Genomic DNA, 23,843 nt, shown 5'->3' with positions numbered 1-23,843 from the left:
CGGATCGTACTGCTTGGCGGGCCAGATTTGGCCCGTGGGCTGGTTATTGACGATCCCGGCTGTACAGGTTTATCGTCAGGTTCAAGAATTCACTGTTGAAGACATTTTAATAAATTCAGGCAACACACACTTTTGGTTTAACTTTATTAGTTAGACAATTGAAAACTGGCACCAATGAATCATGGTTTCCTTTCTGCTACATTTACAGATGATCTATCCATCACCTCACAGAACAAATAAATAAATACAAAATAATCAAAGACATTTTCTGGTGACAAGTTCAGTGTGTGTACAGTTTATAGATGTGATCCGTGAAAACAGAGTAATACCGTTGGCATCCTGCACATGATCACACAAAACCACACTGTAAAAAGTAATATCTAGTATGTTATAGTGACAGGTTGATTCAGAATTTACCAGATTGGAGTGCTCTTCTATTCATCAACTTACTGCATATGACCAAAATTATTTGCCATTTCTGACTTTTTGCCAAATATTTTGTCTTGAAAAAAAACCCAAAACCTGCAAATGGAGTTTTCTCATTTTCAAGTACAAATTTCTCACTCCAGAATCTGACAATTTTGCTCGACATGCGAAGCAATGCAGCCTACATGTCAAACATTTTGAAAGAAATAAAAAAAAATCTAGTTTTATCAAGTAAATAAATCTAAATGAGTCAAAAACAATACATATTATGAATTCAAGTAATATTAACTGAATATTATTTTTTACAGTGCATAAATTAAAGGCAGGTGTAATATGAATTTTACAAATGACAAAAGGCATTATCTTTAGGTCCATATAAATGGTTTTGTCCGAGGTCTTACAGCTTCATACAGCAATAAACAACTGGTACCACAGTCAGTGCAAAGGAGGAATATCCTGGGCGTTAAAATGACTTCATTAAATCCAGAATAATTGAAAAGACCGAAAAGATAACTGGAATTCACATGTGTTTGATTAATCACGTTTACAAGGCCTGAGAAACTCCATTTCATTTTTTTCAGGATTGTTGTGTTACCTGCAGGAATCCTGCTCAGTTTTTAATTCCATGAATCATTGCCAGACTCGTTCTGAGCATTTCAGCCATGTTTATACAAACATGCCAGTCACAATGCCAATGCTAAAGCATGTTTAAAGACCGATCCAAATAATGCATAATGTGTGTCCATTAATTGTTTAGTTTCTAAAAAGTGTCATCTACTAGAACATAGAATTATTTTGTTGATGATAACTGTTTGTTTAATTGACACGTTTTATTTACATTTTCACACATTATTTCAAGCTGAATTGTTGTTATATAAATAACACGCATCATTGTCAGGTCATTACAAATATGATGTTGCGATATTTTGGGTTTGGAGTAAGGAAGGAAAACAGTTGTACTTCTGAACAAGTGACAGCAAGATTACAGTTCAATCATTTTAACCCACTTATTCCTTTTTTGCAGTGCTGTTCCAGTATATTGCAATATGTGCTGTAACCAAAAGAGGGCACTACAAAGCTGGACTAGTACCAACATTTTACATTTTCTCCCCCAAAATGAATAAAGTGCAGTAAATTATTCCCTCTGTTGAGTCATGACAAATCAACACACTAATGGTTATAGTTGGTGAACTGGAGGCCAAATTATTACATAAAAAAACATGAATAGCTTTTCTATTGGTCGTCCCTGTGCTTTTTCTGTCAGAGAATTTGGTGTTTTTTGTTTTTTCTGTGTTTTTTTTGTCAGAAAATATTACTATAAACTAAATTGTGTTTTGCTAATACAATTGATCAGATAAACAGATTCTAACCGGTTGATTTTTCTTTTTTTTATTTTATGAATTATCTTAACAGAAAATCCTGAAATCCAAAAAGTAATAATAATGCATATATGGTTGAATAATGCCACTACTTTTTATGTTTAAGTGAAAACATATTTTTAAACAGAGATTTAAAATTTTGTGCCAATTTTTGTTTCATATAGATAGGCCCAAGAAGTACTGAGATATTAACCATCTACAAGGTGGAAACTTCTCTACTTTGACATTAAATTTGACCATGGAATCAGTTTAGATCCTTTATAAAACAACCCATTATAATTTTGGACAGGGAACACTAACACTTAACATACACTCGCGGCCAATGCTTCGGTTTTCCCATCAACATGCAGTTCTACAGTAGTTCTTAAAAAAAAGGTAAACTAAAGAACAAACAATAAATTAAATAGCCTCTAAGCTTGCCATAAACATTCTAACATCTATGTACAAACGGTTTACAGTGTAGTGAGCTGCCATTTTGATTTCCGGATCATGCCATTTTTAAAACAGGAAAAACACCAGGCTTTGGAGACTATGTTAGTTTAGTTATACTGTGGTCCACTGCAAAAAGGATATCTGCATTTAAATGTGCTTTATGGTGGTAAAATGGTAAATGGTCACTTTTTTATACAGCGCTTTTCACCTTTAAGACTCTGAAAGCGCTTTACATCAAGGACCCACTCACCCATTCACACACACTCATAGACCAATGTACACAGACACTAGGAGCGAGGTGGGTTAAGTGTCTCGGCCAAGGACACAATGACAGTATTCATCTGTGGGAGCTGGAATCACACCAACCAACCTGTGGGTCAGTGGCTCTGACTGCTCTACTAATGATGTTTATGTCAAGAGTGGGATTCAAACTGCCAACCTTCGGATCAATGGACAAACACTCCACCAACTGAGCAACTGTCGCACATTATTGAGAATTCTAATCTAGTTTTAAGTCTTTTCTTTAGTTGGAGGTTGAGACTTAGTTGTATTTTAGTGGCTTTAGTAGAAAGTAAGTAAGTTGTAAAAACTACTTAAATCAATCCTTTTCTAAATTGAAATCATCAAGTCATGCAGATAATCCTTTATGCAGTGTCCAATATGTTTAATTAATATTTAACCATTAGTACTTATAGCTTATAATCTGTTCAACACAAGTCTATCCCATCTATCAACAATGTAAGAGACAATAAGACTCCTGCAACCGTACTCCAGAAACCTTAATACTTTCAGTAGTTCCTTTTAAAAAATACTCAGGAAGTATTATTATCGTGCTATTTAAATTGATCATAATAGTAGCGAACAATCTTAAACTACCAGGGCAATTTCAGTGCCAAGATATTGACAGAGTGGCTCATTTCGTATGCATTCAGTCCTCTCTCCTTCATTGTCTGTTTCAGCCAGCATCAGATACACAAAGTTATTAAATGTTGAATTCACATTTTAACTAGGGTATAGCATCAACAGCATATTAAGTGAGCGGTATAAAGTAAAAAATAAAAATGAAAAGGCCCTGTACCACCAATTTGTTCTCAAACTGCGAAACTGCGACAAAGGAAGATTTAAACCAATAGACTCTGTGCACAATAGCACCCAGCAACCTAATTATTAGCAACACTATTTCCCGTCTAATTTTTATGGGTTTTTTGTCGAGTCACGCTAAAACTGAATAAATATGGAAGAAGTAAGGGAGATGTTTCTGTCTCAATGCTTGCGCTATTGCTTCTTTTGAGGCATACAGGTATTCTACACCTAAAACATTTAAGTACTCTTTATTTTAATAGATTATTTTTATCTGATTTTAATAAACGTGACTGTTAACTTTGAGTCACAGTGAGCTACTTAGAGTGCTACTGTGCACAGGGCCTATTGAGAGCAGCCCCAACTCAGCATTCAAAAACCAGTCCCCACATCTGCATGAATTTATACACATGATTTGAGGTAACGTTAAGATATAAAGTTTACTTAGTTTATCATCTGCATTTGACCCATCCTTCAACGGTGCAACTATGGATGTCAATAATACTCTGTTAATCTTCAACAGTGATTATTCAGATCACAATATACTACAAAAAAATATTCTTAACAACTTGGAAGCAAAATAAAAACTAAATCGTTACTATAAAAATGTAAACATAAATGTAAAGTGCACGTTAGCATTACTAAATCTGAGAAATAGCAATGTGTAAGACAAAGTGTATGAAAGAAACATATGGATTGCACTGTTGTTTGTTCGTGTTGTCAAAAATTGGTGAATAATGGTTGAAGTTTTTTTTTTCCCCACACAGTTATCGTAACACTAAAAGCTGGTATTGTGACATCCATAGGTGCAACCTGAAGAAGAAGTGGGCAGCCAGAGGAACCCATATCCAGATAATGCAAAAGTTTGGTAGGATGGACTGGAGGATTTTACCTACTGTGTATTTTTAGGCTACAGCTTTCAGATTCACGATACACGATTGATAAAAATGGTTTACAATACAATTCTGACAGTAAGCAATGATTTTACTGTCTAGCACAAATCGTGAGGTACAGGGCCTTCAAGGTTTGCTTCGAATACAGTCTTTTCTGACAATTTATCTTGTATACAATGATTTTGGTCCAGATAAGCTAAGGCTAACCTTTACACTCAAAAGTTAAAATTAAAGAAAACTGCTATGCTTCATCTATAGGGCATGCACAAGCTGTTCCAGACAGCAAAGACCTTTTTTGAGTGCTAGATTACAAGACTCACTCCATTCTAAAGGTTACCACTTCAACCACTTTAAAAACTAATGTGGACCAAAGCAGAAATCTATTTTACAAAATGAAGAATACATTTATGTGGTCATTAATTAATACCTTGGTCGTGTTGCAGTCCCCACACACCCCCTCAATGAGAAATCTATTGTTCGTTCTCGCTCTAAAATGCAGCATTATAACGTCTTGTAGACAGGATCGTGTTAAGGGTGTGAAGGAGGTGGTAAACTAATACAAGAGCTGAGGACCGAAGCCTCACGTTGGAAGGATAAACAGGAAGACGAAGAGAAAGAGGCAAAATTTTACGGTTGCTCCTCCTTCTTCTTCAGTGAAATACGTTTCTTTCTGGCTGCGAGCATCTCATAGAAAGGATCCACACTGACTGCAGATCTAGAGAAATAAAATTAATTATCAGATTGAATGCTGAAAAGCAAGTATTAGATCCTAGCTGTGCTGTGCAGTTAATCACGCTGATCAAATTCTGATCAAGATTAGGGTAGAAAGGAATTATTGTCTTAGATCTGATACACCCTCACTGTGTGAAGCAGATATTCTGCAGGCCTTTCCTTCCTGCTGCTGTCAGACCATAGATTGTTGATATAAATGGACAAAGCTACCCGCTAGCTGCCGTGTTCCAAATAGGAAGTGAGCATGGGCGCTTCTGGCTGCATGGACTCTGACTCCAATTAACCTTCTATTGTCGCCCCTCTCTCTGTAACTGCTGCTGTCTGGCCCCTCATTTTGGTCTTAAAATGTACACATTAACCCGCTCTACATGATCTTGTTGTTTTTACCCCACTATTGAGTCCACAAATCAAAATGCTTTCTTTTCCCAAGGTCGCTCCCACTAGCCTTACCAACAGATTTGACTGACAGTGTTGTGATACGCCTGCCCCCTGCTAAACAAGTGATGCAGGTGGGAAGAGGCTTTACCTTCAACAGCCTCGATCCCAAATGGCTCTTTGTTTGCTTTGATTCTCGTGGTTGGAATTCCAAATATGAAACTCGGCTCCAAATTGGCTCCTATAACTGCTAACCTCGACGAGCTTCATTTGACTGGAGCTGAGCACTACAAGTGACATCGCACTCCCATCGTCCACTTCTTTATATAGTCTATATGTCAGACTGGACAATACTAGCCCTGTACATGTGTCATCACCTGTAGTAATCATGTGCAATACTGTAACAGAAGAATGTGAATATTTCCTGCTAGAAGTCACCCAAGTCCTTTTTCTGCTGTTTATGTAATCTGTTCAAATGCTGCACTGTTCATAACCACAGTCAAAGCCACATATTGTAGCCTCATAGCTTTACTCTGTTGACATAGTGCTAGTTTTTATGTCTATTGCAAGTTCCTATTCTCCTACCATTCTTAACTTTGCGCTGAAACACTGTAATTTCCCAAATGTGGAACAAATAAAGGTTTATCTTATATATTTTGATCTATAGGTCTACTGATCAGCCCTGAAAGTATGCCATTTAAAAACGATTTTCTATGTGTTAGAGGAAAGCTTTAATATGCTAAGTAACAGGGCTTTACTTTTAGATGTGAAAATGTAACTTGCATTCTTAATTGTTAGCCCCTTGTTAATTTCTGATTTTCTCAGATGCGGTAAATTTGATATTTACTTGATGCTGTGGATCCATTCGTCCTTCTCTTCAGGCGTTGGAGCGGAGATGCGGTAAACCATGTGATTGCCTTCCACCACTCTCCCGTCTGCCTCTGTTTTACAGGCTTTAATGAGCTGCCCGCGGTTGTTAGGGATGTATAGCTCGAAGCAGTTCTGTGTGAGACAAAAAAGAAAACGCAAGCTAAAAATGTTGTATCGTTTCCTCATTGTTTTGTTTTGTTTCAGTCACATATGTTTAACACACAAATCCTGCATATTTAGCCCAAGTTCTTCTCTCAAACAGAAAATACTCTGTTCCACCTTGTGATGTCATGTTGGAATACAGGAAATGCTCAACTGTGTTTTTAAACTCCATACACCTTCACTAGAATCATTTGGATAATTTCAGCCCTGGAATGCCCAATCTCTGCTAAACAAAAGGTAATAAGGTAGGTGTTAACTTGAAAACAACCGCTTCATGACATCACAAGGTGGTGGCATAATCAAACCTGTGTGCATGAAACAAAAAACAACTCCATGTTGGTTTTGAGGAGGTAACAAACATGGCTCAAAGCTCACATGAGTCATATAGGACCTTTAATATGCATTCAATCAAAATTACACACCGGTTTCCTTGGATCCTCCACTTCACGGATGCTGAGGTTTTCCAATGGAATGATTCCTCTAGGTTCTTTGTCCTTGAAGAAAACATGAAACAAAAAGTTACATTTGGTGCAAAAAAAAAAAAGATTAAAAGTATAGCCAAAAAATAAAACAAATAAAATAAACAGAAGCAATATGTAACAGCCATTTATTTTGCACTTTAAGTAAAATTGAAAGATGCAGTCTGGTTTCTTTGAACTGGGTAATTTAAAACCAGTTTAATAATAATAATAATAATAATAATAATAATAATAATAACAACCCTTATTTGTACAGCACCTTTCATACAAGTAGACAAGTAGTTTAAAGCTTTCAATAAGCAAGAAACACAAACTGATGCAGTAAACATTAAAACAGTGACTCTTAACCATAGGGGCATGACCACCTCCTCGAGGGCACCACAATCAGTAGAATATAATGCATTTAATATGAGTTTGGGCCCTGAGTTACTATACACATAAAAAGTTGGGCTCCGGGACTGAAAAGATTAAGAACCTCTGCATTAAAGTATAAGCACAAACCAGTGCATTAGGCCATTATTCCTCAGATTTCTCTGAAATGAATAGTTTCACTCTAGAGCATAAAATATACACAAAGTAATTCAAACTGCTTTACAGAACGCTAAAAAAAACCAACAACCCATAAATAAACCTAATTTAAAACTTTGAATATTCACTGATCAGAACATAGGCTCACTGATAACTCATTATATCTGTATTCTCCATTTTTATGTTTTTTATCAATCAATTCTTTCCAAAGCTACTAACTTTATTTTTACTATTTAGACTTGTGAACGTGAGGCCTTCAGACAGACTTACTGTGGTGTATTCAAAGTAATAAAGGCAGTTGTCTGTAAGAATGAACCATCGTCTTTTCCAGGTTTTTACACGTCCCCCTAAAAAATAAAGTTGTTTTCATGAAAAGAGGGTCGTTTTTGGTACCAACACTACTGTCTACTGTCTAGTGCTACTGTTAAAAAAACGACAATATTGCCATACATACCTCCTGAGCAAAAGAAGCAGCAGTACAAGGTTGAAATCACAGAAGAAGCAAAGATGCAGGGAGGAGGAGATTTAGAGGCAAAACAAAAATCGTCAGATAGGAGGGAAAAACAGTTGATTAGTGACACGTAGATTCAAGCCCCGCCATGCAAAAGAACATACACTACCAGTCAAAAGTTTGGATACACTTTTCCACTTATGTTTGCTCTTAATTTCCAAAATTATTTACATTGTAGTCTCTCACTGAAGGCATCAAAACTATGAATGGACACTTATGTAATGTCACAAACAAAAGATAAACTCAAAACTTTTTTAGATTTTTAAAAATATCTACTCTTTGCTTTGAACCCTGGTTTGCACTTCTGGCAATTCTTGACCCCGAAAAGGCACAGCTGTGAAGTGAAAACTATTTCAGGACACTTCAACAAGAAGGTCATTTGAGAGAAGGCCAAGGGTTTACAGCACTGTCAAAAAGCAAAAGGGGGCTACTGTGATGATTTGAATACATAAAAAAAAAGTTGAGTTATTTAACTTTTTTTCTTTGCTACATAATTCCATATCTTGCAACATATATTTCAGGTCTTCAGCATGTATCTAAAATGTAGAAAGAAGTAAATAAAGAAAAAAAAAAACATTGAATAAAAGGGTGTGTCTAAACGTTGACTGGTAGTGTATGTTTAGACTGGCAACACACAGAAAAGTGGTCCATGCTTTGGTTGTTAAAATTGGGGGATGCATCATACCAGCAGCAATATTGGCTCCGATACTGGAACATTCAGTGGATCACCATTTATTTCAGATCATCAGCTACTATTAATTCCCATGTCAGCCATGTTAGGCACACAAAACAAATGTTTACCAATTTTAAATATGGACTGCTGTAGCTCATGATAAAGCTTCAGTTTGTTGTTCCAAAGGCTTATGAATATTATTAGTCCGTTGGAAATTCTTACCATTTTTAGGAACGGTTTCAATAACAATATCATGTTACTGTGTTTAAATATGAGCACTCGTTGGGTCCTCTTTATTTGAGGGAGTTACTGCAGCTCTATACTCCACCAAGAGCCCTGAGGTCAGCTCACCAGCTACTGCTGGATCTGCCCAAAGCCAGGCTCAAGACCAGACGTGACAGAGCCTTTTCTTCCCAGACTACAGAACAGCGCCCTCTGCCTATCAGATCCTCTCTTTATTGCAGTTTAAGACTAGACTGTAAACCCACCTATTCTCCCTGGCATTTAATACTAACAATACAGGATATCTTGGTGTTTTATCTGTTCCTATGCATCGTTTTATCTATGTATTTGGGGCTTTTTGTTGACTTTTATGTGAAGCACATTGCTCAGCTGAAGTCGTTTTAGATGTGCACAAAGTATCGATAACTGTTTTGGAACTGAAAAAGCTGGATCGGTGCATCATCCCCAGTTAAAAATACAACTGTAGTGGCATTTCAGGTGTTGACAAAGACATTAATTCATTAAGAGCAAAGAATTAGACTATGGCGAGTGATTTAGCAAAAAATTACACAAAAAGTATTCACAATTCAGTTTTATATTGTTGTACCCTCCATCCTACATAGCCATATACATTTGTGTTGCTTTAGGTAAAGTCACAGTATAACTTTGCATCAAACTTGAGGTTTTGTTATGATCAGTTGACAACAAAATATTAAGGCATTGTTAAAATATTCTCACCAAGTTTGAGGAGCCAGCCTTCTCTGTCTGGGTTAAAAAAGGTGTGTGTCAAGTCGTTTCCATCATCCTCTGGGATCTTAAAGGGCTCATTTTTAATACTTTCATACAGATTCTAAAGAACGAGCAAAAGGAAAATAATAGATATTTAGAGCGATACGTGTTATTCAATTGCACTTCTATTTGTACATTTAAGGGCACTTTGTAATTTGTAGGTGGAGGATTCCGCCATCTGTTTGTCTTGATGGCATCGTCATTGTTTTGCCTGGAATATTCCATAGTATGGCACTAAAAATGTCTAAATGCATTTATTTATTTACAGTTGTTTTATTGGATGAGGTGTCGTTGCTTCTCCACAGATCTGACCTATAACCAGAACTGGTTGTTTAGACAGACCGGTTTAATGCCATACTATATAAGACACAGTGCAAAACAATAATGTCGTCGCCATCCAGGTGAATAACCCTCCATCAAAAAAGTTACACAGTGCACCTCTATACATTAATGTTGTTTTCTTACTCTGAGCAGCTCCTCCGGCAGGTCTCCTCCTTCATTGATGCCACGATTCATGGAGATGAAGCGGTCCACTCCAGGTTTGTCCCTCACATTTGGATTATGAAGGCTTGTGTTCAGCATAATGATCGCAAATGATAACACATAACATGTGTCTGCAAATACACAGCCAACACAAGTACAAACAATAAAGCAACTTAGCAGGTTTATATGAACTGTTATCAATGAAGAGAGTTTGGTCCTGGTTTAAGCTCAGTTTAGTCCTGATATTGACTTTTGTAGGTGCAGTGTAGGCGTGGTGTAGGTGTGGTGTGGTCGAGTCCTGGTCGAGGTCCAATTCTAGCCTACATTTTAGTCCTAGTCCTAGTCAAACTCTAAATCCTAGTCCTTGACTAAATTCTAGTCTAACTCCCTGGTCCTAGTCCATGTCCAAGTCCAGGTCTTAGTCCACGTCCTAATCCAAGCCTAAATCCCTGGTCCTAGTCCTAGTCCAAATCCTAGTCCAAATCCCTGGTCCTAGTCCAAGTCCCCGGTCCAAGTCCCCGGTCCACTCCTGGATTCCCAATTTAGTCAATAAAATGCCTTCACCTGTGCTCTGGAAGACACCTGGGTTGCAGTGACAATATCTCTGAGCAAAAGCCTCCATCATGCGGTCGATCTTTTGGGCTTCACCGGGCAAACGGAAACTCCACAGGAACTGCCTGGATAATGGACAGTGGTTGATAGTTATTCCTCACATCCTAAAGATCCATGGCAACAAGTTTATAAGCAATTTTTTGACAGCTTTCAAAAGGTCAGAGCTGAGTTTTGTCATGACGGTGTTGACAATAATTAGCATGCTAACAGGGCTACTCTCTGAATCGCAATATAAAGTCTTTATATAGTTAGTTAGACTGCAAACAGCGGCCTCATTTTGACCCTATGAGCTGCTTTTACACTATATCTGTACTGGGGCAAGACATACTTTATTGTATTACGTGCTTTGAATATTAGGAATAACTAACAGAATAAATCAATAGTAAAAAGCTGATTGTTACCTCAGGGCTTGAACAAGATTGAGGTCAGTGAACTCGTGAAGGTCAACAAAAGCCTGAAGAACTTTTATGTTAAAATCGTCCCTGTGGCACAGAGATAGCAATGTTATTGTTACAAAAATTGTCACAACAAATACAGGAAAGATGCAAGTGGAGTTTAAACGTTACCTTTCTCCAAGGTAGTCTCCTATCGCTGTTTTGTTGAGGCCTTCACCTTTGTACAGGAACTGAGCAATGTCCTCTGGTGTGTGTCTGAGCAGCTCATTTTCAACCAAAAACACAATACCCTGGAATCACAAATGATAACAGATGTCAAAATTACAAATTCATTTTGTTCTTGACATAGAGCTGCAGAGACATAGAGCTGCAGAAAAAGTGTTTACCTTTTTAGGATCCATGTTGAATTTCTTCCTTCCCATTGCCACATGTCTACTCTTTTGTAGAGTTTTACTGCAAACAGAAGAAAAGTCAATATCTCTCCCTGTTAATAGATCCAGGATATTACATAGTAGTTTAGTGAGCCTTACAATTATAGATAGACTGATGTTGACCAAAAGTTATAAGTATATATAATTTTGGATGATATTCAAACATGGTAAATAGGTCACTTTTTATATATACCGGTAGCACTTTAGACCTTCAAGACACTCAAAGCACTTTACATCAAGGAACCACACACCCATTAACACACACATTCATACACAAGTGTACGCAGACACTGGAAGTAAGGGGGGTTAGTGTCTTGCCCAAGGACGCAACAGCATTCATCTGGGGGAGCTAGAATCGCACCGCCAACCTGTGGGTCAGTGGATCTGACCTCTCAACCAATGATGTGTTTTTATGTGGAGAGCGCTCGACCCGCCAAGCTTTGGTTCAGTGGACACTCTAACCATTTACTGGTAACGATTTTGAATTGTCATAACTGTTGGGGCAACAGTAGCTCAATTGGTAAAGTATTGCACAAAACTTGAATAAAATTAACCAAGATTAGAAATATCACTTTATACCCTTACATCGCATGTTTGGTCCATTTTCTTTAGGTTAATCGGGTCTTTTTGCAGCAATTTGTAATTTTGCATATCTCCAAAATGACAACTGCAATATTACCTAATTATTAATACATTATCCACTATTTACAACTTGTATTAATAGCCATTGTGTTCTTTATCACAAAAAGGTGCACATAAAACTAATTTATAGATAAATTATTTTCTATTGTATATATATACAATTTAATACTACTATCAAAATAATGTTTAATTTCTTCATACCTCCCCTCTGTGCTGGTCTCAAGCCCCTCTACTTCTAAAATGGCCTCTCTGAGCTCCTCTCTGAGCCTCTGGATCTCCTGTAGTAGAACTCCTTTCCTCCTGCGAATGTCCTCCAGCTCAGCACGCTCCTCTGGGCTCAGGTCTACTGGGACTGCAACAAGACAGTGGATCATCAGTCACAAGCATCATTGTATCACAGAGGAGGGATGGTGAAATGGCAAGAAATTGAATATATTAATACTGAATCGTAATAATAGATAATATGGCCATCACGCCAGATCATCACAGGGATGAGATCACGATTCAATGTTCAGTAACACAGCCCTACTACTAATATTATTCTACTGCACCCATTGACTGTATAAAGAAGTGGACTAAAGGAGTGTGAGGTCACCCATGGCAGTGAGCAGAGTTCCTCATTTGGAACTCTGACCGGGAGTATTATAGCAACCAAAGAGCCAATCAGGAGCAAAGTCTTTGAAGGTAACCTTCCAGCCCACACTACTGGTTTAGCAGGGAGCGGACATTTAACAATGCTGTCAATCAAACCCATTGCTAACGCTAGCGGAAGCAACCTTGGGGAAAAGAGGCACCTAATTGGTCTGTTATGAATGGTCATATCTTGAATTATGGACACAATAGCGAAATAAAAACACTAGGCAATGACAGTGACTGATGGTAGTGAAGAACCATCCCCAATTCAGGATAGGCACAGACGCTAACAAGTTTCATTGCTAGATAGAGGGCCCCTTGTGGGCAAACACCAGAACTAACATCTAAACATCATAGTGAAATTGGAAACATGAGGCAGTCTGGTGCTGTAAAGGCAATTTATAATCATATGATCACAATTATTAAAAAAACACCACTAACGATTAATTGCAGACCTTTTTGATCTCGATTAGCAATATTATCATATATTGTCCCATTCTTATTAGCAATATGGGACAACATAAAACAATGAACAAACTCTGATAAAAATAAAAATAAGTGCATGCATTAAAAATGATGTGAACAAAAATAGAATCAAAAGGCAGATGTACGGTATGGGCAGAACAACAGTGCAAGCAGTTGAACAACAGTGCAAGTAGAACAACAATGCAAGTAGATGAATTACACTTGTAAGTAAGTTGTTTGAAGTCACAGGTGACAGGTTAAATACATGGCGCAACAATAAAAAGAATGATAATAATAGTAAAAGAAGGCATGCAAGAGTGTTATAAGGCTGTCTTTTTAAACAAACATGTGACAAATTATTTTATATTCCAGATAAATACATTTTGCTATTGTTTTTACAAAAGGGAAAAGATAATTAGGGATCTTTACTTCAACTTCAGATAAGGTTGTGGGTCTTGGTATGAATATTAAAAGTTAAATATCTGTAAATATCGGTTATCGGCCAGAACTGCAGGCCAAATATCGGATATCGGAATCGGCAAAAATCCATATTGGCCCATTCCAAAGAACAATAAGAATAATACAGAAAAACAAAAAAAATATGAATAATAAACGGTATTTTCGAAACCCATTATTTAAATTAATTTTTCATTTTGCTCTTTGCTCACGTATAAAGTGAATCTCTATGAATTACACAGATTTGTCAGACAGGGAACACAAACCAGTCAAAACAAGCTTCCCTTTGCCAAAAGAACATATGCCACAACACTGCTAGCCACACCCACTGTCTGGATTAGATGTTACTTTCACCACATAAGAGAAAGCCAGTGTACAAATTCATATACACTGCAAGATATTCATTATAACAAAAAGAAAATTAGGCTGCAAGTGTCAATACAATCAATACAACTTATTTATAATCATACGTTGAACGGCTCTAACACGGCGCTGCTGTTTACATTATAATGTCAAGTTAAATTACATGTTTCCCCTTTCTAAATGGAAAATGCAAATATGTTTTAACCGCATGTTTAATACTAGAGAAGAGCTAAAATGACAAAAAAAATCATTTATTTCTTGAATAGACGACCTTTTATCCACGCTAAATAAAATATGCACGCAGATATCGTTGTGTAGGTTGGTATGTTGCACAAAAAGACAACTGATAATACCGAATAAACCACAAAAATACACAAATATGAACTTATACTCTCGCTTGAAAGATTACACAGGTTGATAGCTTTTTTAATTTGCATTAGCAGTTTTTTTTTTTTATCTAGATTTGTCACATACTCAATATTAAATTTGCATCAACTCCCTGCAATATTTTTAATATTTTATGAAGTGAACTATTTACCCGAGTCAAATGTTTGAACTAAACAAATCAAGAGTCACAGTAAATGCAAATAAACCGAGCTAAGATGCCAACAGGACGCAAGTGTTAGCTGTGCGGCTAGCCACCTGCTAATCCACCGATGCTATGTTACTTACTGTAGTCCAGATCGTCCATTTTTGGCGCTTTACTTTTAGGCATAAATAGCTCAGATTCGACAGTCATTCAATATTTTAAAATGTGGATATATGTGTAAATATATCCGCACAATTATAGTAAAGTAATGATGCTTAATTGTAGAATTCTTGGGCCGGAGACAAAGAAGGCGGCGACAGCGGAAGTAGAGTCCATCTGTCGAGGGGGGCACTTCCGGTCAACGTTTTCTATCAATAATCAGACTCAATCAGGCTTTTATTTTGAAAGGAACTTTATATATATAGACTATATAAATAAAACTAAATAAAAAGTAAGCGTTATAGTTCTAAGTGTCAGAAACAGTGGTCAAAATACAGTGGTTTCTATCATAATGTCAAATATGATGTTGGTGGTCACCCAAAGTGTATTTTTTTCTATTTTTCTGCCCCATAAATCATCATAATATATTAAATTAAGTGGACTGTGCAAAAATGTCTCTTTCAAACTAAATGATGAAATCAGATAAATATGGTTTGAAGAAAGTAAGTGCCACTATAAAATATAAACTAATTGTAATTTAAGTCAGTTTTGTTTTTATTTATTTATATGATTATTTATTTGTTTGTTTTTTTGTTTCTTCTAATATGCCCACTGGTTATACTGATGCGTTATAATAGAAAGGAATACAGTTTACTCAAACCAAATGTATGAAGTTACATTTATTCAAAATCATATAACTATTAACTGTACATCTTTCATAGTTGTTTAGTAATAATTACAACATCCTTACAGGCAGTCCATGACAAACAAACAGCTTTTTTAGGTATCAGTCCCTAACACTGCACCTAATCCACAAAGTAAACTATTTTCTCTTTATATCAAGAGTAAACAATATGGCAATTACTTCAAAGTTTTTATTAATCAATGCTTCTATTTGGAAATGTGTACAAGTCTAGACTGATAAAAAAAAATCACATTCTGTAGCTGAGAAAGCACAGTGTAAAATATTTGTGTACTAGCTGCTTTGTGTGCGGTGAAACAAAAGAATAAAGGCCCGAAGCAAAAATATGTCGTCCATCTTTCTGCTAACAAAATTGTCCAGTCAGAGGAAGTTTCAGGACAAAGGCTTTGATGAGGCATGAAATACAATTACAGTATGGTAAATGATGAGCAATTACAAAAAAACAAAAACAAAAAACATTGTATGGAAGTAGATAGGCAGATGTAATTTCTAAATGGCAAGTACAAGGCTGTTTTTAAGATATTTGAGTTTTCAGAGAAAGTGACAAATCTGAGGCAATTACAGACCATTGCTGTAAAATCCTACATGTAATTCTTTCCTGTAAAAATAATTGTAATTTTAGATCAAGGCTGCTTTTGTACATATTTTCTGAGTGTACAGAAAGAGAATTTGAGCTCATTTCTGAAAATTATAGGCAAACTTCTACAGGTTATTTATGTGTAACCTTTCTGAATCAATGCTTGTTTGAGTGCACTTTGATGACAATTACAGTCAAATTTCTATGTGTAAATTTCTTATACAAAAATATTAGCAATAGGCCTATTAATTTCTGAAATATCTTTGCATATACCAGTGCTTGGAAATAATCTTCTCATATCACTTTAGGAATGATGCAGCCGTTTATAGCAAAAGCACCGGTTTACTCATTCTACTCAATAGTCTGATTCATTTTTCTTTTGTAAATGTGCAAAATAAACAAATAACAAATAAATGACATGACATTAATGATATGACTTCATTAAACGAACAGTCTAAAGCTACTGATAAAGGCTTGCGTGTTCAGACATGTTCAAGTTCACTTAAGCCGGTAAAGTTTGCTGACATCAAAAATCGTGCATCAGTTCATAAGACAAGCCAGCAAAAAATGTAGAATATGTCAGATTCATGGGTTTTATATGGTGCCATTTTGAGCATAGATGATCATTCAAAAGATATAAATATTTTGTTTTAAATAGTTAATTGCTATGGCAACAGCCCTAACTTTTCATCATTCTGAAACACATGGATACGTTGCATTTACAAAACTCTAGAAAGTGGTGTCATGGTTTCAGATGAAGGAAGGGGCTTAAGTAACTCTCTATTTTTGAAAGAAAAATCCAGAAATGTTGAACAATTTGTGTCAAGGATTGGGACAAACCAGCTAGTTTCAGTGGACAATCTTATCTTACCTCTATTTAATGCTAATACTTTCTGAAACAAATCACCTTAGCTAATTTGTGCTGATAGAGAAGACAAGTTCCATCTTAGTTTCATGTGGATAGCCCAGTAATTACAAAATAACACAATAAATCAGGTAAAACCACAGCATTTTGATAACTAAAGGGCAAAATCTACCATAGAAACTGACCTGTCCTACACCTTAATATTTACCTATGGGCAGTTTGTATGTTATGAGGTCACATCAACGTAACCTCTTCAAACTACCAAAATCTTGATGTTGATGCACAATGATTCTATTGCATGAAAATCCACATTCTGTAGTCATTCAAGGAAGTGGTGGGAATACACTTAATTATAGTTGAAGTAAGTTGTTTGAATACACAATACAGCTCTGTCAATCTGTCTAAACATATAAACCTAGCTGGTCTTCATGTGATATTACGTTATGAAGAATTGATAGAGGGTTCATTATTTAATTTTCCTTTTGAAGGACAAAAACAAAAAATCAGGGCACAGCAACAACATTGTCCAGCGACATATAAGGCATTCCATAAGGGAGATTTTTCACTGAAACTTAGATACAAAAGGCCATGGATCATTTATTCTGGTGCGTACCCCAGACACGTTCAGTGAGACTTAAAGTGTGATTTAATACAATTCTAATATATTTGGATTTCGTTCAAAATATCACGGTAAGGCAAAAACAGGTAGTGCTTTTCTGCATGCATACGACTACTGTATACATGCACTATCTGCACCAATCACATATTTGATTGTTTTCCCTCGTATTGTTCCAAGCTGTGCAGTGTCATGCTTCTCAGAGGATGCCATGTGTAATCCTACAACTGTGCAACTTTTTTCAATTTCCATTTTTGAAAGACATTAATCCCTGCACTCAAAAACATGTGGCTCGGTGGGTTATCCCTTTTCATTAAATGTAGAAAAGCAGTTTCAGCAGCCCGGGATATTTAAGAGTCTCATCTGATTTACCCCTCTTGCTCGGTTTCCTCATAGCAGAGTGGACATGGCAACAGAGATTACATAATTCAGTAGACAACGCTAAACACAGCTCAACCAATCCCTGAGTCCCTAGAATCGCGTGATCCTCACTCCAGAGTCGCCGACAATAAGACGAGACAAGGAAGGATGAACCTGTGAGACAGAGAAAATAACACACAAGCCAATATTAGTCAATGCTGTAATGCACTGTATAATTTTGATAATACGGTGATTAAAGTAATTAAAAGTGAACCAAGGAACTTTTGAGGTTGAGGTCTGCCACCTTTTTGGCTCCTTGTAGATCTTATTGCTTTGCCTAGAATGCTTCACAGTGTAAGTTTAAACAAATATATCTTCTTGGCAGGTGACACCACGAGGCCAAATTACAGGTCAAGCCTGTGAAGAAGCCAGCCTGCTCACAGTAAGAATGCATGTTTTTCAAGTTATTTTTTAGCATATGAATAAATGCAATATAAGAGTTTAATGCCATACTGTGGAACATTCCCAACAAAGCATTAACATCCCTATGGGGTTGGCACACCGCTGAGGGGTGGCATACCTTACAAGTGCATTGTGCACTGCATCGAATTATGACTCTAAAGAAGCAGCGGTATACAGGGAATATTATAAATTCAAAATAAGAATATGAATTTTGTGTCATATGGCCCACCTACATTTATTCATCACAGCAGGTACAGAAATCAAATAAAGGTGTAAACAATTGTAAAAAAAAACAATTGTAAAAACAATAGGGCTGCACAATTGTGGGGGAAAAAAAAACATTTTCATCAAAATATATTTCAGATTAAATATTTTAAACATTTTAGACATGACTCAAATATGACCTGCTAAACTCAATTTCAGAAAATGTTTATAGACATCTTGACTTCAGGGTTAGCCTTTTTTTACTTGAAAAGAGAGATTATTTTGTTGAGAGATTATTTTTTATTATTTTTTATAGGATATTCTATTACCTATTCCAGATTTACCAATTGGATAAAAAGGCCCAATTCAAATTATGATCTCGATATATATAATGCAGCTCTATACATAAATATTAAACATAACTCAAAAGTGTATGCTCTAACCTGTGCTTGAAGAGGCCCATAGGGAACAAGCTCTCCATCCACCGTCAGGGTCCCACGTGAGGACAGGGGCTGCAGACGGAAGGCTCTGCAAGTCACATGACTCACATACGGAGAACTGACGGAGTGATGGGTCCCTCTCTCCATCGCAAAGAACAGCCTCAGCAGAGTGGCTCTAGAGATGCCCGCCCGCACAAATGTTAGATGAATTAATCCATCGTCAAACCTGGCTTGTGGTGCAGCATGCAGATCCGCCCCAAGATGGGACTGATATAGGGCCAAAACCAGGACAAAATCGCCTTCAATGGTAACCCAGTCTCTGGTAGGAAGAGGCTGATCCAAAGGGGGTAACAAGTCGTCTTTAGGGAGATTTGAAGGTAGTGGACGGTTTTTAAGTGGTCCTGCTGGCTCGGCAATGTCAAAGTTAAACGAAGAGGACGGTGTGCGCAAGGGCGAAGGTGAGGTAGAGTTTGGGGTGTTAATGCGCGGGGCCAGGTATGCAGAGGCGTGAGGGGAGGCACAGGAGGGAGACGATGGGGGAGTGGGGGAGAGGGACAGAGACAAAGAGGAGAGTTTTGGAGGGAGAGAGTTGGACTGTGAGTGCTGGAGGAGAGACAGAGGTCGTGGGCGAGAAGCGTTCTGGTTCTGGTCAAGTGCTTTGGGTTTGTAGGAAGAGGGAGAGTGCCGAAAAGGAGAGGAGATGGTCATTGAGCGCTCCCGAGCATCCAGTGGGTATGCATCACGCTGGTAGTATGTCCCGTTTAGATCCATGTCCTCCACAGTGTAAGGAGCAGGATTGGGCTCTGGCCTCAGAGGTTGGCTTAACAGCGCATTAACAATCTGACTGGAAGGGGCTGAGTTCTTTCTAATGGCCTGTCTGCTCTCCTGGGGACTATCTTCATAAGTATATTCAGTTTTAGTCTCGTCATCTGCCTCTCGTCCTAAGTCTACTCCAAAGCTTTCCCTCAGCTCTTTTGTAGGTAACACCCCCTCACCTTCATCCTCATCACCGTCCTTGCTCCGATCATCGTCATCCATTTCACTAGAGTCCTGCTCTACTGTGCCCTCCTCTTCCCTTTCATCTTTATGCCAACCAACCGTTCATTCTTTCCGATGTTACAATCTTCCCTTCATTAGATTCTGAACTGGTCCCAGATCTCTCAGAACACAACTCCTCCTCAGCCTCCATCTCCAGCTCTCTCTCTCTGTCCTCTGCCAAACTACTGGCCCGCACCACTCCCGTCCCTCCTCCTCTGGCCCTCTGCCTCCTCCTTTGTCTCTCCCGCTGCCTCTCCTCCTTCTCCCTCTCTCCTTCACCCCGTCGAAGGCTCCTCTGCTCACTGATGCCCATATCCGAGCCTGTGCGGTGAATTGGGGTTTTGCAGAAACCCTCCAGTCCCTCGGTGATACTGCGGGACAGGGGACGCCGTGGAGGAGGAGGCGTGGCATCTGGAGATGTGGTGGTGATAGATGGTGGTAAATAGGAGAGTCGCCCTTTGTAAGATCTAAGAGAAGCAATGCGCACAAGAGTGCCCAAAGTGAAACGAGCGGAACCTAAGCCTCTGTATCTGCAAAAACAACATAATGAGGAAAAATTAGGTACTGGAGAGCAGAAATAATAAGATTACGTACAGAAAAATATTTTACCTCTCACTCTCAATATCAACATCTGATACAAAGCCCCAGGCGACAGACAGAAAGGAGAACAGTCTTCGGGGGGGGCTGGAGTGGCTGTTGGGGGCGGGGCTGGTGGTCACAGACACCAGGTCCATTGGTTGGACTCCTCCACGACAAAGAAGAAAGCAGCAGTTTAAGAGGAGGGGTTCCCGGAGGCACATGTCATATCTGTGGATAATAACACAGCTATGTTAGCTATTAGAATAGCAATAGTAACTTTGCTAGAAAGTTAAGCACTCACCCTGCGTGGTGGTTGACAGAGCCGGCCAGTGCATTTCCAGAGCCACAGGGCAGAATGCCCACAGGGGTTTTTATTGCTTGTTCCCAGTCAGGACGCTCCATCAAACCATTAATTACCTAAAAGATTACATTATACTTAATGTTAATAAACAAGAACCTTGAACTGTATCTTATAACACGTTTATCATAACATTTACTGAGGACATACCTCATGTAGCAGCCCATCTCCAGACACAATGATGATTCCATCCCATTCTGGCAGAGAAATCTCTCGTATGAGTTCTCTGGCGTGGTTCTGGCGCTCTGAAAAGTTGCACAAAGTTGAAGTCATTTTAGATTTATACTTATTTTACAGGCTCCAGTGATCATACCTGTTTGGATAAGATTGTAGCTGATACTGGCTTCTCTGATCATTGGCAGGATGTGGGTCTGACACCACTGCATTGCTTGGCCTCTCCCACTGAAAGGATTGACCAATAACAGTAGCCGCCTGGGACGAGGTAGCAGACTTCTGGTGAACTCTATAAAAAACAAAGAATTAATCAAATAGCTAAAAGATTTGTGTTTCCCTGTACCAGTTGGTTCTCAGCTCTCAAATCAGGTCAGAATTTAAAAATAGATTTGAGGATTAGATGTGAATATTTTAGAATTCCAACATCCTCATCACACTATACATTGTGAAGTGAAAATACAGTACACAAGAAGTACAGCATAGTCCAAACTAGATACACCATACAACCACATTGATACTAGAGCAAAAGATTGAAGCTAATATGTAGTCAAACCTGTTATAGGTTGAATAGACTTGATCTAGGAAAGATACTGGTACACATAATCTGCTGTGATGGAACAACTCTCACAAAAGCATCAGGAAAAGTTTATCCTGTGAAAGTAGGCATTAAAGGTCTAGTTATCTGTTGAGGATTAAGGCAGTGAAAACTGCGACCCACCCCCAGTCTCTCTGTGCAGAAAAGATAAGAGCAGAAGACAGACGAGGCCAATAGTATAAATAAATCTTAACATATTTTTAGAGCACAAAACATAGATAAACTCCTTGTTAAAAGAAATCTTTCACAATAAAAGAAATGTTCACTACAACTGAAAAACTGCAAAAGCATTGTGCGCTGTAAACATAACAGTCACTCTGTGTAAAGCCCCATAAGGTGTGACACTCACCTGTATCCGCAGTTACGGGGACCCCTCGGAGCAGACACTGCACTGCAGCGGACCACCTCTCAGCTTCACCGCGGCTCTCAGACAGGTACGCCCGCACCTGCCTCCGCCGAGACACCCCTTTGCGTTTTTTGCCAGGTGGATACCAGTACAGCACCAGCAGGGGGGGCGCAGGGGCACGGGGACAGCTGCACCCTATCAGCTCAGACAAAGGCAGCAGCAGCCGGGCCTCCTTCCCGGGCCGAGGGGACAGTCTCTGGATGTGTATGTGGGTGTAAGTCAGGGTCAAGGCGTAGTTAGAGGCCAAAGGTGGGGTGGGGGAGGCAGCGGGGGAGATCCCGCCCGGACCCCCAGGACTGTTGGGACAGCTGTTGTTGTTGCTGTTGCTCCCAGATCCCCAGCTGGCAAACTGCCCATGAAGCAGCGCCTCCGACGGGGACAGTGAAGACGGGTCTGGTGAGCGCATCCTCATCAGCTCTGTATTTTAGATACAACTTCAGCAGGTCCGTCTCTCCAAAAATGTGGAATATACATAGAGCAATATATATTCAGTGCTTAATTGTCTGAAAGCGTCATTTGGAGTTTTTGCGTCAGTTCATCTCAAGCATCTTCATTAAAACGTAACTTCTGGTTTGACAGATCTTCTTAAATTATTTAAGTTTTGACTAGCCATTCTGTCTCAATTTAAAAACAATTACAATTTCTAAAGTGTGGCGCCTTCTGAACATCCATTCACAAACAAAACTGTAAAATCTGAACAGTGATGAATAAGTAAAAAAAAACATAAGCTGTCAAGCAGCTACGCATTAAAACTCCACTTTTAAATAACTATTTAGAACAAAAACAAGTTGCATTTAAAAAAACAACTCAAGAAACACAACTAAGACAATAATAAAAATGCTCTGGAAAAGGCAGCTATAGGACAATTAAATAAATGCAGCGGCGTGTGTAAATAGTTTAAATAAAAGTGCTGGCTTAAATGTAATCAAATGCCACTAGATATGATAAGTGCAGGTACTGACAAGACCTTTGATACCATTATTGCTATCTTTGATCTTAGTGATACAAAGGAGGCTACCCAAAGTTACCGGGCCAGCCTGGTAGACAGTAGTGTGATTGATGTTTTAGTAGATAGATACTCCCTACTTCTCTCCTCAAAAGGAGGGTTAAAATTAAAATTAAATAAAAATGAAGACATCAACAAAAACAGAAAACAAAGGACAGACAATGAGGCAGTTTGTGGTGGGACTTAGTTCATGTCATGACGAAGTTGTTGGGTGAAGCTTCACGTGCCCGCCTTGAGCTCCCTGTTCCTGTTTCAACACAAAAGAACTAATTAGAGATGCTTAAAGACAAAAAAGACTTTAACATTTAACTGATTGCTTGCTAATGACAAATAGCAAGTCTTTTTAAAGTTAATTTGAGAGGACAAAGGTTGCTATAGCTCTATCAGAATTTCTCAATAGCAAAGATAAAAGTACAGGATAGAGTTGTTATGATAAGAGGAAGAGATTAGATACGATGCCATAACTACAATACAATGTCCCTTGGCCTATAGTTTCATCTTGGTTCAAGCATTAATCACCAAAAGTCACGCATCCTCCACAAATCTGCTGAGCAACAAGTATTTTTAGTTACATAGTTCAAAATTCATCCTATTATATCATATTCTGCATGTTTCTAAAAGAAAGACTAACAGAAGAAATGTATACAAAATGTTTAACACTGGGCTTGAAGAATACATTTATAATTTGACCTTGGTGTAGTAATCAAACTGTGAATCCATTAGAAACAGTATTGCAGATTA

At 38.1% G+C, this 23,843-nt stretch overlaps 2 protein-coding genes across 2 annotated transcripts; both read right to left on the bottom strand.

Moving 5' to 3' along the window:
* Positions 1 to 128: 128 nt before the first annotated feature.
* On the bottom strand, positions 129 to 14,894 carry cyth2 (cytohesin 2). Its single transcript, XM_033980385.2, has 12 exons — positions 14,704 to 14,894; positions 12,316 to 12,466; positions 11,428 to 11,494; positions 11,213 to 11,331; positions 11,048 to 11,128; positions 10,599 to 10,711; positions 10,017 to 10,165; positions 9,501 to 9,612; positions 7,627 to 7,703; positions 6,772 to 6,843; positions 6,165 to 6,319; positions 129 to 4,925 (listed from the first exon to the last, which is right to left on the bottom strand). The coding sequence occupies exons 1-12, from the start codon at positions 14,768 to 14,770 to the stop codon at positions 4,838 to 4,840; spliced, it is 1,251 nt and encodes a 416-aa protein (XP_033836276.1). The 5' UTR covers positions 14,771 to 14,894; the 3' UTR covers positions 129 to 4,837.
* Positions 14,895 to 15,381: 487 nt separating this feature from the next.
* On the bottom strand, positions 15,382 to 22,800 carry sphk2 (sphingosine kinase 2). The gene is given in 9 exon segments (XM_033980384.2): positions 15,382 to 18,014; positions 18,950 to 20,034; positions 20,037 to 20,075; positions 20,078 to 20,514; positions 20,594 to 20,791; positions 20,865 to 20,980; positions 21,072 to 21,166; positions 21,235 to 21,384; positions 22,040 to 22,800. Coding segments are annotated over 9 exon segments (2,652 nt in total). The 5' UTR covers positions 22,509 to 22,800; the 3' UTR covers positions 15,382 to 17,951.
* Between the last annotated feature and the right edge of the window lie 1,043 nt (positions 22,801 to 23,843).

This window comes from Periophthalmus magnuspinnatus, chromosome 16 (assembly GCF_009829125.3).
Source record: "Periophthalmus magnuspinnatus isolate fPerMag1 chromosome 16, fPerMag1.2.pri, whole genome shotgun sequence".
Lineage (NCBI taxonomy): Eukaryota > Metazoa > Chordata > Actinopteri > Gobiiformes > Gobiidae > Periophthalmus > Periophthalmus magnuspinnatus.
Note: the sequence above shows the minus strand (reverse complement) of the source record. Positions and strands in the feature narration are given on the sequence as shown.